The following is a 13,246-nucleotide window of genomic DNA, read 5'->3' as shown; positions in this document are numbered from 1 at the left end:
TCTCTCCAAAGCTGTTCCACGCAGAGCAGAAGCTGCAGAGAGCTCAGGTGCAGCTGAAGGAGATGCAGAACATGGTGGCAGATTCCAAACCAGAAAGTGAGTAGAGCTTTTCCTGTTGCATCCTAGATTAGTGTGGTGCAAAACATGCCATAGAATGGTGCATAAATTACTTCCAAAATGATAGAATCTGACTACTTCTCAATATAAATTTAGTAAACCAAGTCCTTGTCCTACTCTTTCAAGAACATTTACTATTTCAGTTGCATCACACAAGCTTTGGCTTCTGAGTTAAAGGACTTTTCTCAGTCACCACCTTGTAGCATTGTTATTGCTTTATAATGTTACTTTGATTTTTTTAATGATTCTCATCTGCCTCTGAACCACAAGTGGAACTAAAGGAATATCTGAACCATCTCACAGGGACTTGCAGTGGATTTTATAACTGTTCCTTTTTTGCAGTAGCTATCAGAGAGTTTATACAGCAAAGCTGTGTCAACAATTCTATTTCAGTTCCTGGGTTTTTTTAAGGCCAATGGAAACTTGATGGGTTCAGTTCACAGAAGCAAAGGTAACATAATAAAATGCCAGTAAATATGTCATTTAATCATTGAGATGAAAATAAAGTTAACGTATTTAATTTCCTTATCTCGAGTCCTGCTTGCAAGGGAAAAAACAAAAAGTATTTAGATGTTCCCAATCAAATCTTGGAGTCATTACTTAAGAAAACTTGTGTTGAAATGTTGCCCAAACAAAGACCTCAGGACTCAGCTTTGTAATTGCTTTCCCCAGTTACAAAGGCACTGCCTGTAGCAGCAATTACAGAATGCCAACTGTGGGTTTTTTTAATAATTGAAATTAGGTGACCACAGTGCACTGAATAGGTTCCATTTATTTTAAAAGCTTTGTTGGTCTACAAGGTAGCACAATTTACTTCATTTTGAAGATCCCCTTTGGCTGCAGTTTGGTACCTCAGCTGCCTCCTGGTATCACTTGTCTGCTGACAGTGCAACAGCTGGCTTTTCACTGGAAGTCAGATCCTCCCCTTTAAAGGAAACTTCTTGCATTTTTAATATTCAGGTGTTTTTACTTACTAAACAAGATAAAATGTTCAGAGTTGTTGCTAATGAGCAGAAGCTTTGTTGTTTATCTTATGGATTTGATTACTTCACTTTATAATTAATTTTATATTTAAAGAAATGTAAAGGAACTCTGTAAGGAATGCAGCTAGCACATATTCATGAGTTATCATTAGCATGCAATTAGCATCAGCCTGCTTGAGCTGTGCCAGGAGAATCTGCCTTGTGGTAGGATTTTAACTCTTAGAAACATCATATTTAGAAGATTTTGTGTTGTATCATTAATTGTTGTGAGCTACAAACCAGTTGGAAGTGATGCTGCTGGTTCACAGAACACTCCTTCCCTGTTTATTAACTTCAGTCCTTCCCTGTTTATTAACTTCAATCTTTCCCTGTTTAATAACTCCAGTTCTACTCAGGATATTGTTTAACTAGAGAAGGATTTGCTGCTGGTAGCACTAAGGAACATGAATTTTCATATTCTTGGAGGGGTTTTTTGTGGTGTTTGTTGTATTGAATATGAACAGTATTTTTATTAACACTGGCCTCTGGTCTAAATAACCACAACCCAACTCACACTTACTGTGCAAGGTTGATATAACTTTGCTTTGAGTATCTCTGCTGCACGAACAGAAATTGATAAGATGAAGAAACAAACCAAATCACTGAGTTCTTGGTCTCTGTCCATTTTACAGGAAATTGCTGGTTACTTTATTGGCAGAAATATGAAAAACTGAATGAATAGCTTGGAAATATTGATTAAAATAATGTGTTAAAACGATTTGTTGATGAACAGTAAAATGTGTAATTTATAAACTTCATTAAGTTAATATTAGAAATAGATTTAGAACACTGGGAACTTCAAAGGCATTTGTCAAAGAGGCATTGCTTTGTACAGATGCCTATTTTATTTCATTCTTGATGAAAACCAGAAATTTAGGAACCTATTCCTTAAATATTCCATTTGGTATAAAAAATTAATATTTTTGTCTTCCACACAATAATCTTTTCCTAAAATTCCAAGTTTAAATGATCTCCTCCAACACTGCAGGCCACATTACAATTAAAGTTATAGAAGTATTTGGTAAAGGAGACTGGCTTAGGTGGAACTTTATTTCATCTTAAAATGATTTTATTTATTATAAAGTCACTGTCAATCAATGCAAGGTTGTGATAAAGCACTTTTAAGATAATTTGATATCTGTGATGAAAATATAAGTCTGATTGGTGAATTTCATGGTGTTCTTGTAGTTGATTTTTTTAGGTCATTAAACTCTTCTACCCCATTTTGAACAAACAAGGCAGCAAAAATTCAATGTGGTCTCTGTTAAAAGGATTAAAAGGAGTTTAGTGGAAGGTTTAGAGAAATTGAATTGGGTGTTTGGCTTGTTTATTGTTTGGTACTTACACCAGATTCCTGAAAGAAAATAGCAAATTATCACTGACGAAATAAAAATAGGGAAATGGCTGAATAATGAGGAGCCTGATGATTCCAAGTGACCATAATCACTTGGGAAGCCAAGCCCATGCCAACAGTATTTATTTTAAGGAATAGCTAAATTCCAAATTCCAGGATATTCCTCCAGGAATAATGTATATGCAATGTATTTATGGCATGTGGGGCTTTTCCTAAGAAGTGTCTGAGAAGAATTTGTGGGTCAGATGTGGGAATGGGAGAGCTGGAGCTCCACTGCCATGGATGAGGTGCCTTCCCTACTTTTATTTCTGGAAGAAAATGCCAGAGGAGAGTTTCTTTGCCACTGGGTTTGGCTCTGGCACATCCAGCCCTGCAGCCCCAGGCCAATTCAACATTCAAGAAGAGCACTGAAAGGTCAGAGAGGTTTCAAAGAACTCTAATAATAATGATAAACGTGGAAAGCAGAACTTAGAATCACAAATTCAGGAAGTTTTTTGGTTTTTCAAGGATGTATGGAAGGGATGATTGATCTGCCAATGTTTGCCTGTCCCAGGCCTCTGTTTAAGAGAGGGAAAGTGGAAGTGATGTTCTTGGAAGCTGTGGAGGAAATAATTTGAGCCCTCTCTTTGTGGCTGCAGAAAGAGAAGGGATGGATTTGATGCTGGAAGTCTGTTGTAGATTTGGTCATGGCCTTCCCATGTGATATTAAACAAATTATTGTCAGAGAGTCTATGAAATGAGTGTCCCTCTCTCTTTTTCCCCCTTTTTAAAAACTGAATTCCTGTTGCAAGTGGTTCTAGTCCAGGATGCCCAGCTGGCAGCCTGTAGAGGGAAAAGCAGTGGGATTCTGAGCACAAGGTTAATGAAGTTTTAGCACCATTAACAGAATTATGCAGAGAAAATTGCCTCTCTTCTACATGACTGAGCAAGCATGAATAAACTCTTTCTCCCATCCCTCTCTTTATAATAATAATAATAATAAAAAAATTTGAATGGAAAACATGAGGAGTTGCTCTGAATAGCTCTCCACATGTAAATACGTGGTTGGCAGAGCTTGCTAAAATAACCTGAGGGCACAGAGCCAGATTTCTGTGCCGCTTACGTGTGTAGATTTTGTAACCATAAGTCAATGTTGAAACATTAAAAACAGAATTTATATGTGTAATGGAAAGATCTGAAGTATGCTGGCTTTTTTTCCTCTCTAGTCTGGGAATTTGCAGGAGAATGTTTTTCACTGAAAAAAAAGAACCAAACCAGGAGCTGTCCTGTGTTTTGGTTTTTAAGGTTCTGTTAAACAGCAAAAGTAGCTCTTAGGTAGTTACTTATCCTTGTGTTGAGTTGTATAGGAGGAAAATATATCCAGTGTATTCAGGAAAAAAATGATATTAGTCATGAGGGATGTTGACATCATGTCTTTCCCCATCAAGAAATCAAGTTTTAACTAGTTTTGTTGCTCCACTGGGACTCAGCACAACACAGAACCACTCAGGGAGTAACAGGACTTGGTAGCAGCTCTGAGGTTATTTGAGGGATAAATCAGACTGTGAACAAGGTTATACTCCATGAAGTCAAAAGGTCTCTGCTCTCATCAAAGCTCTTTTGGTTCTTTGCTAAGTTTCTTGTCATATCTACAACAAATCCTTTAAGCATGTACATTTTTATCAGAAAACGAGTAGCTCAAGAAATGAAGTATAGGTTGTATATGCAAGTTTCTTTGCTGCTAAAACCTCAAGAAATTTATTTAATTAAAATATTAATATTTCATATCAGAATAATGTAGTTGATATCACATTGATTTTCACACCAAAGATCTTGGTTATAAATATGGTGTTGCAGTCAGTTCTGAGGTGATAATTCAGCTCACAGGGTACGTGGGAAGCAGCTTTGCTGCATTTGCAGAGGTGGGAGATTTCTAGTGAGACATTAAAATGTGGTCTCTCCTGCCCAGCTCTGTTGTGGGCTGAGGAAGATTGGAATGGAGTTCTTGTGCAGGAAAGAAGAGGGAAATCTCTCCCAGTAAGTCCCAGTGTTTCCCAGGGTGCAGCTGCCAGTGCCAAGTGCACAATGGCTGTTCCACAGGCAAAGTAACTCCACTCCCCCATTCCAAAACCAGTCTGGGGGCTGCTTTTCATAAATGACCCCTCTACGAAGGGGAAGAGGTCCTGTGGTAGTGTTGTTTTCCATAAACACAGAAATCAACAAAGTGGGAAAGAGGAATTCCCACTCATTTTTAGTTTGTGTTGACTCGGCTTTGTTGGCAGCGCTGCTTTCCCCAGGGCCTGTTTTTTCTCCCAGTTCTTGAGGTTTTCTCAAGAGCTGATGGCTTATTTCCCTTCTGGCAGCTTTCCTGTCAGAGTGGGCTGGGAGCAGGGCTCAGGAGGATCTCTCAGGACACTGATTTAGAGGTAAATAGCAGCAGAAAAAATGGGGGCCCCTTTTCTTGGGCTCTTTCACTTTGTTCTGACCTTTCCCTTTGGCAGTCAGGCTTCTTAGCCTGAGAACCAAAAGCTGTTTTCATCTACATCCTTTCCCATTTCTGTTTCAGCAGCATCAGCTGCACTTTTGTATCTTTGCTCAACTTCTCTCTGCTTGTGCAGTAAATGAAAGAGATGGAGACTGTGAACTTGTTTTTCTTGGCATTTCGTCACAATTCCATCTTCTCCCTAATATGGAGAAAACCAAAATCTCAACCCTAGCAAGTTGTTTGAAAATGAAAAAGAACCCTGGATCACCTAGATCATGAAAAATACTCTGAAATACCCATTCCCACTCTCATCTGACATGCAGCTTCCAAGTCTTGTAGTCCTTGGCACAGTTGTCTCTGAGGAATTACTGCCCTGAACTGCCTGTTGTCAGTGGAGACTGTGCAGTGTATTTTAAATAGATGTTTCCTTTTATCCTGTTGCATTTTTCTATCTGTGAATTGTTCTTATCTGCACGTACTTGGGTTTATTTATACATGATCTGTTAAGGAGCCTGAATTACTCTGCCTAGAAAGAGCCAAGTCCTCCTAAGCCTGGTAAGGTGTAGGTGCATCAGGCTGGTGTCCAGCAAAGCTTATAAATGGGGTTGCTTTTTTCTGTTGGATTGTTATTTTCTGCATTCTCAGTCTATAAACTGTCCTGAGATTAAATATTTGTTCTTTCAAGAAGAAATCTTTAAAGGCAGGAAATCTGTGTTCCAGCAGTGTAAAGGACCCTTACAGTAGACACACATTAAACTTTGCCCATTTTAAGGGCTTTTAAAATCCCAGACAGGAAAAAAAAAAAAAAATTAAGCATGAATCTCCAAGGATATAATAAATCTATCAACAAGCTGAGCCAAATTAAGATTTTTCTACAGATAAAGGTTCAATGGCTGTTTACATCAGTGGTGTGTGTTGAATTCTGTGTCTGATTCAGCTGGAGTTTCATATGAGATGGGGTTTACTTGTTATTAATGAGAAAAATCTCTCAAGGAGCTGATAGTTACATGTTAGAGATACAAGTGCATCATAAATCCTCTTATATTGTTTAAGATCCAGATTAAAAATTTAAATCAAGTAACTCCCCCTTTCTCTGAGCACTGAAAAGAAGACTCAAATGTTATGCTGTTGTTATTGTAATCAGCTGCTAAATACTTTAATGTGTTGGGGAAATCAAACTTAATTATCTGCTACATTGCTTTTATAGACACTAACTGATTTAATTTGTTTTTAAGGTTTAATGAAGAAACTAGAAGAGGAGATGAATTTCAATTCCTACCTGGTAACTGAAAAAATACCCAGAGAGATGGAAAGTAAAAAGACTTCAGTGTATTTCTTACAAAAGGTGGTTGCAGAGCCAGCCATGACTCAAGCTGATCTCACGGCACTGGAAAGTGAGGTGAGGGATCAAGGTCACCTTCATTTGTGTTCTGTAGCATGGTCTGAGCTTCCTGGGCTCTGCAATGTTCTTATCCCTGCTTCATATCCTGGAGAAAATGTTTCATTCCCAAAGCAACATCCCTTCAGTTGTAAAACCACAGCTGTCTCAATCACTAAGTGCAAACTCTCTGATAAGGTTTTTTTAAATACCCACAAAAGAGACACAAACAAGCCAACCCCAAGCCAAACCCCAAACCCAAACATATCCTTAGGTGCTATTGAGGAAATTGTGTTAATTCAGCACTGAAGGGCTGATTTTTCTTCTCTTCAGATATCACTTGTTTGAAACTCTCACTGCTATCCAGACACCTCCAGAGCGTATGGAGGGAACATTCCCTGAGGGATTTATCCTCACAAGATGATGCCTTAATCCATGTGCAATGGCTCAGAACTCCTCAGTATTTGGAAGAGCCCTGCATTGTTTGGTTTAGTTTTTAAGACCAAAGAAAATTTGGGCATCAAATACTTGATTCACCTTTCCAGGCTTTTTCATAAGTTAAAAGCAAATAGTCTTAGGAAAACCCTCACTTGTCAGATATATCCAGAATGTGCAGAGGGCTTTGTTGCCACAGAAGTACATTTATATATTAACTCAGTGAAGTTTTCCTGTTTGCATAATCCTAAATAAAAGATTAAATACAAAATATTATGTCCTGGAAGAATTTGGAGGAATGCTAATTATTAGTATTTCTATAGATGATAATGATGAAGATTTACACCAATGTTAGAGGGAAGGAGAGTAGTCCTACATCCTAAATTCAGCTGTGTTTAATACCCCTGGGATTTCCAACTCAGGTTTTGCCATGAAATAGAGATAATGAGGAAACAGAGTATCCATCTACAGGGACGACAGCATTAATAAATGGCAGATTAGGGCTGAAATAATAAACCAGCTCTGTGATTCAGCCTCTGCTTTCCTAGATTAGTTCCTCTAATCAAAACAATATTTGTGGCTGCAGTTATTTCTTTCAGACATGCTTGAAACCCTGTTTTGCACATTTCTTTTCCAATAGTGTTGTTTGGTTTATCGCAATATTTTAAAAAGCTTTAAATTTTACCCTCTTTCTCCGTGATGTAACCTTTGATTTGTTATATTTTGGAAGTATCTTCTTCTTGAAAGATAACAAAAACATGTCATACACTTGGCTGTTATCACAGCATGGCCTTAGGCAGCTTTTTTTTAAAGTCAGCTTTTTATTATGTCAGTGCCTTAAAAAGGAACTGAACTGCACCAACCATCTTTCCACCATGCATTTTATAATATAAAATCCAGGAATTTATTCACAGAAGGGAATTCTTATGCCATTTTCAAATTCAAGCCTGTTCTACTGCTAATAGAATAGAATTCACAGGAGAGTTGGGGTTTTTTTCCAGGTGTTGGAGTATTTTTAGTTCTATTGAGCAATTTATTTAAGATTCTCAGTTTTCCAAGCACATGGATGTTGCTCCCAGAACTTCCAGGGTGATGCCCAGCACTGTCCCTGTGTTCTAGTCTGACTCTCTGGGATTGCAGCACATGTTTACACTGCTCCCTTATCAGCAGCAGAGAATTAAAGGAAGGTTGCTGTGGCTGTATTTTCCATGGTTATTGGGAGTCCCAGTGCACTGGAATCTGCACTCTGGTGTAGCTGAGAGTTCCAGAAACTTTGGCTGGAATGAAGCTCAGCAGTTTGGGACTAAGGACAGCCAAGTGCATCTTGTGGCAGGAGGAGAAGGCACCACAGACCTGGAATATGATGGTCTGTGACTCTACAAAGTGTTGATGAAATCTTTATCACTTAATCTTTATTTGCTTCCCTTTGAACTTCTGTTAAGTGGTTGAATGAAAGGGAATTTTAGTTCATGTCAATAAAATTACATTTTTCACTCTGCACATGGCAATTTCTTTTTTCTGTACCAACTTACTTCATTTTCTCTCCACATCCACCAGTTTACTTCATTTTCAGGGCCAATGTCATGATTCTGCCTTATCATAAAGGCACAGAACTGGAAATCCAAAAACAGCCTCTTCCTGGTCAATACTTAATGACTCACTGAGCTTTTTGGGTCTGTTTCTCTGTTTTTAAAAAAGGAACTGTCTGGATTGTAAATCTGGGTTGCAAAGCATTTAATTCTTGGAGAAGACAAAGACACCAAGCTCTGTTTCCTTAGTTTTCCACTCTGTCTTGCAGAGAGATGAAGTCAATGCAGAAATTAATCAGCTTATTGAGAAAAGGATGATCAAGTATGAGCCAACTGACAGTAAATTCTCCATGTATCGCCAGCAGGTAAGAAGGAACAAAATGTGTTTTAAGCAGAAGCAAGAGAAAAAAATCAGCCACTGATTGATTTACATGCTGATTTTTTCTATTATCATCAGTAGAAATATATAATAATAGTGGAGGTCAGAATGAAAATAAAGACTTGAACATATGTATGTTTAGGGCTGAGTCAAATATGTCAGTGAATGTTCTGACTGCTGTCCTTACATCACAGCAGCTCTGGAAGGGGCATTTTGCAGGAGCTATTTTGGTAAAGTCCCAGCTGTGGATGGATTCTAGGCATGAGGGCTGCCTGCTGCAGCTCTGTCCCTTCCTTGTGTCTCATCAAATGCCATTTTTCTCCTTTCCATCTCTTGAGAAGGAATTCTTTGATTTCTCAGCCTGAGGCTGTAAAATAATCTTGCTATGAAACAGGCTGTCTGCTCCAGTCTTAGTAAATTCCCAAGTTATAAAAAGGATTTGTGAACTTGGAGGTTTTCGGAGCTTCCGCAGGAACCTGAGCGATTCCTTTTCCAGGCAACCTGCACCACTGCTAATTCTGTGGAAGATCTTCAGTGTGATGCTTACAGTGATGGCTTGAGAAATAAAAAGGCTTAAGTAAAATGTGTCAGTGGGAGGGAAAAAATGGAATAAGATCTGTATTGCAGTTCACAAATGCAACGTGGAACTCCATTTTATTTTGGAAGAGATGCTCTTCCTGAGAGAAAATCCTGCTCTGGAATGTGCTGGGACCTCCTGGTCAGCCAGGAGCTGAGGTTACTGCTCAGAGCCTGTGGAGCTCTTTGCTTTCTTCTGCCAGGCCTGGGTTCTATTTCACAAAATAATCAGCTCTGTTGTTCCCTGGTTTGTCACCACAGACACCTCGTGCAGCAAAGAGCTGAGCTCCCACCCCAACACAATTCTGCTGGAGATTTATTTAGGGAGAAAGCTGGTCCTCTCAGCTGAGTGTGAGAAAGCTGCTGTGTTTTGGCTTCATTTTTTTGTAAGTTTTCCCTTTCACTTGAAGAAACCAGTCATGCCTCAAATTCCTGCACCTGCATCTAAATGAATGTGTGTTATTTTAATTTTTCAAGAGGATACTTTGTCAAGATAAAAATACTTTTTTTTTAAAAAAACCCTTGAACTAATGTATACTTATGTTATCAAATCTGTTCTGGTCAAAACTCAGGTACTAGTTAAATATTCAGTGTTGTATAAAATATTATTTTTTAAGTACTTTATCTTCTAGACTAAGAAAAAAGAAAAATACTCTGTAATCTACACTATTTCTGTACTTTATTGCTTTATTCATCATCTTCTAGCTATTTGCCAAGATTTAGTGGCTCGGTTCTGCTTTAGTGTAACATATTTCTGTAGGTTGGAGTAGGTTGGAGTTATAAAAATCTGTATTATGACATTTGTGAAATCTTGGATAACTTTCCAGTTAAGCCATGTTGTTGTATCTTACATATGCACCAAGAGGGACTAAGCAGAAGAAATGGAGCAGCTAAAATGCCTGCCTTTTTCCTCAATGAAAATGAAAAAATGAAGTGAAGAAATGTGAATCTAAAATGTAAAATATATCAGCTTGAATCTGGGCAAAAGGCTGTGCTGGAAACCTCATCTTTACTGGAGAAAGTTGGGATGCTGCAGCCAACTTCAGTGAGGCTGTGGTTTAACCTGCTGTATATAATGATACATTTTATCTAAAAATCATTTTTCTCCTGATTAAACAAGGCAATTTTTACGTTAATGATCTTGCAGGCTTCTATAATTTCTCGGAAAAAAGAAGCCAAGGCAGAAGAGCTTCAGGCTGCCAAGGAAGAGATGTCCAGCCTGGAGAGGCAGATGGAGCAGAAGAGCAGTCAGGCCCATGAGCTGGAAGGCTCTGAAGTCCTCACTGAGGATGAGGTAGGGATTTGTAGCTGTTTTCAAATCTCTTATTCACATTGTGCCTAATCCATTGCAAGGTATACAAGGACTCAATGTTGGGCTGTATTAATATTCCAACCAAAATAATGGCAATACCATCACAGTGGTTTGATGGTGAATAACTTACCATAAAGATCAATGTGTTAATAAATAATATTAAAAGTCTGTATGATTATAAAGCATAATACCAGTGATTATCAGAGATGCAATTAGTCCTGTGGTATTTATTACCCACAAAAGTTTTTACTTAAAACCCAAATTTCCCAGACCTTCTTAACTTTGACTGGCACAGGCAGTGTGGCCCAGGCACAGTGAGATTTCAGCTGTACTTCTCAAAGCAGCTTTTTCTGCTTCAGAAGTTTGCAAAGAATAAGGGAGCTGCAGTTTGGTAGTGGTTTGTCAGCAAAATAAATTGACTTTTCTTCAACCAGTAATTTTTCCAAGATGGGAAGAATCCTGCTAAGGGAACTTAGAGGCAGTCTAAACTAAAGAGAATTTTATCTGCATCGTTCTCTGACTTAATGTCATTGTCTCATTTACTGTCTTTGCACTACCTTCATTTAGCCAGAGGCACACACTCCTTGCTTGCTTGTTCTTTGTTTTTGTGCTTTTTTTACTTACTACTAAATACAGGGAACGCCCTTTGTAGAAGGAACTCCCTTCCTAATCCCATAGGACGTGGCTGCTCCACAAATTCAGTTACTTTTAAAGGAGTCTGAAAGTGTGGATGGAGAGTTCAGGTGGGAGCAATGGCACAGAGATGTGGAAAATGAAGGTATTGGTTTCTCTCCCCATCACACACTGAACCCTTTCCCTTGGTAGCAATAATAAGGAACCCACTGCATTAAGTTTCTCTCCACTTCAAGGTTTTCAGCTCCAGTGGGCACATTGCTGGAGACTTTGACAAATTTTTAAGCAAAAATAAAAGCAGAAAACTGACAATTTGTGTTTTGTGACATGTGATGGAAAGAAGTGTTTAATTAATCAACAAGAATGTATTACCAAGACAGCAGCATATGTTTTACATTATCTGCACAGGCACTGTAAGGTAAGAAATAATTGTGCCTATTCTTCAGGAGACAAGAAACCGATCCACAGAAATTTGAGAACTGGGTAGGAAGGAAACCTCATAATCTTGTAAAAGGCTTAGTAATGAAAAACTCAAGTTAATTGTCTGACACAAGGAAGTGGCTCAAGACAGAAAAAGGACAAGATCTGTTTTGGACATGACCTGCATTCTTTTTGTTCAAATTTGTTCTGCTTTTGATTTTTAAAATATTTTCAATTCTTCATTTTGCAGAGTGAAAGATAAATGGCTGAGCAATTTGGAAAAAAACACTGGCTTAAAATCAGAAATGTTTGTCTTTTCATAAGAAGTTTGTCTTTTCATAAGAAGCATTTCCTGGTTTGTAAAATGCTTTCTGCAAGGAAATGTGTACTGGCAAGGAAGCCAGTATATAAATCCATGTTCTCTTCATGTTTATTACTTCCTTAGGTGAAGTGCAGTGGTACTCACAGGCACCAGTGCAAAGTAGTAAAAAGGGTGTTTCCTGTGCCTAAAGACTATGAAAGGATTTGAATTCTAGATGGTTTTTGATCACTTCTGTTTCAAAGGTCATGGTTTCCTCATCTGGAAGGTGGGGACAGTGGTATTTAATCCTTTCTAAATGTCTGCTGCCAAAATTGCTGCATAGGGCCTTGGTGCTGGAGATTCTGCATCTCCTCCAAGTCCATGGCAAATGCACAGAGCCAGTCCTGTCTCAGAGTGGGGGTGTGAGGGGCCAGGGCTGAGGTGAGCCAGGGCTGGCAGGGAAGAGGTGATGAAGCAAAAGTGGCATGAGCAGGTTCTCCCTCCCCAGTCAAAGTCTGGGTTCCTCACTCCTAGCCAACCTCCTGCTGCAGGTTTGTTTCTGGTATGTTCTGCCTTAGGATTTGTGTTTTCTGGTTCAGTGCTCTGCTGCTCCAGTTTTGAGGCAAAATAGCAAAGGAAATGTTGATTAATGTGGTGGTGAGTCAGTGCTGCAGTTCATGGGGACAGGAGGAGTTTGTCCATTCACCCTTCACTTCATACTGTGACAGCCAAGCTTCCTTACACTTTCTTCTTCCAGTCACAAGTTTGACATTTAGTTCCTCCATTTTTAAAAAGGCAGAAAGAAGGGGCTTTAACAAATACCTTTGCTGTCTTAAATTTGAATGGATTTTTTAATCCTATCAAAGTGCTACAGTTAAGTCAAAGCATTGTTTTTCTCTTATACCCAGCATTTCTAATCTTTGCTTTGTCTCACTTTGCTCTGTCTATTATATCCCATGGCACTCTCAAGACCTGGCAATGGAAGAATCAGCACCTCCCTAAGTCGTGCTCCCAAACCAGTATTTGGATCTCCAGTTGAGGTTGTTTTAGCCCTTCATTCACCAAAAGGTCAGGCCTGGCTTGGGTTTTTAGGTGCTGGTGTTTTGTTTTCTTCCATAGTCATGAAAAGCATTCCACTGGATTTGAGAGGTTCTACACCTGGATAGAAGTCAGGAGAAACAGCAGGGAATAACCAATTCATTTACATCAAACACAAAAAAAGTAGGAATAAATTGTCTGCTTCAGGGATTATGAAGTCTTTTTAAGTACTTCAATCAAAGTGCAGTGAGCAGGGGCCACAGTTGGCAGCTCCTTACTGCAGCTGTC

General features: G+C 38.8%; 1 protein-coding gene across 2 annotated transcripts in view; it reads left to right on the top strand.

The window, feature by feature from the left end:
* Positions 1–13,246, top strand: part of IFT81 (intraflagellar transport 81) — a 37,360-nt gene that overhangs the window by 8,620 nt on the left and 15,494 nt on the right. For both annotated transcript variants that reach the window (XM_056504315.1, XM_056504316.1), the window contains exons 7-10: positions 12–96; positions 6,193–6,356; positions 8,569–8,664; positions 10,402–10,548. In XM_056504315.1, coding sequence (XP_056360290.1) covers positions 12–96; positions 6,193–6,356; positions 8,569–8,664; positions 10,402–10,548 — 492 coding nt within the window. The remainder of the gene's footprint in view (positions 1–11; positions 97–6,192; positions 6,357–8,568; positions 8,665–10,401; positions 10,549–13,246) is intronic.

The sequence above is a fragment of the Oenanthe melanoleuca genome, chromosome 15 (genome assembly GCF_029582105.1).
Source record: "Oenanthe melanoleuca isolate GR-GAL-2019-014 chromosome 15, OMel1.0, whole genome shotgun sequence".
Taxonomy (NCBI): Eukaryota; Metazoa; Chordata; class Aves; order Passeriformes; family Muscicapidae; genus Oenanthe; species Oenanthe melanoleuca.
The sequence above is the reverse complement of the archived record's forward strand: the minus strand, read 5'-3'. Positions and strand labels throughout refer to the sequence as shown.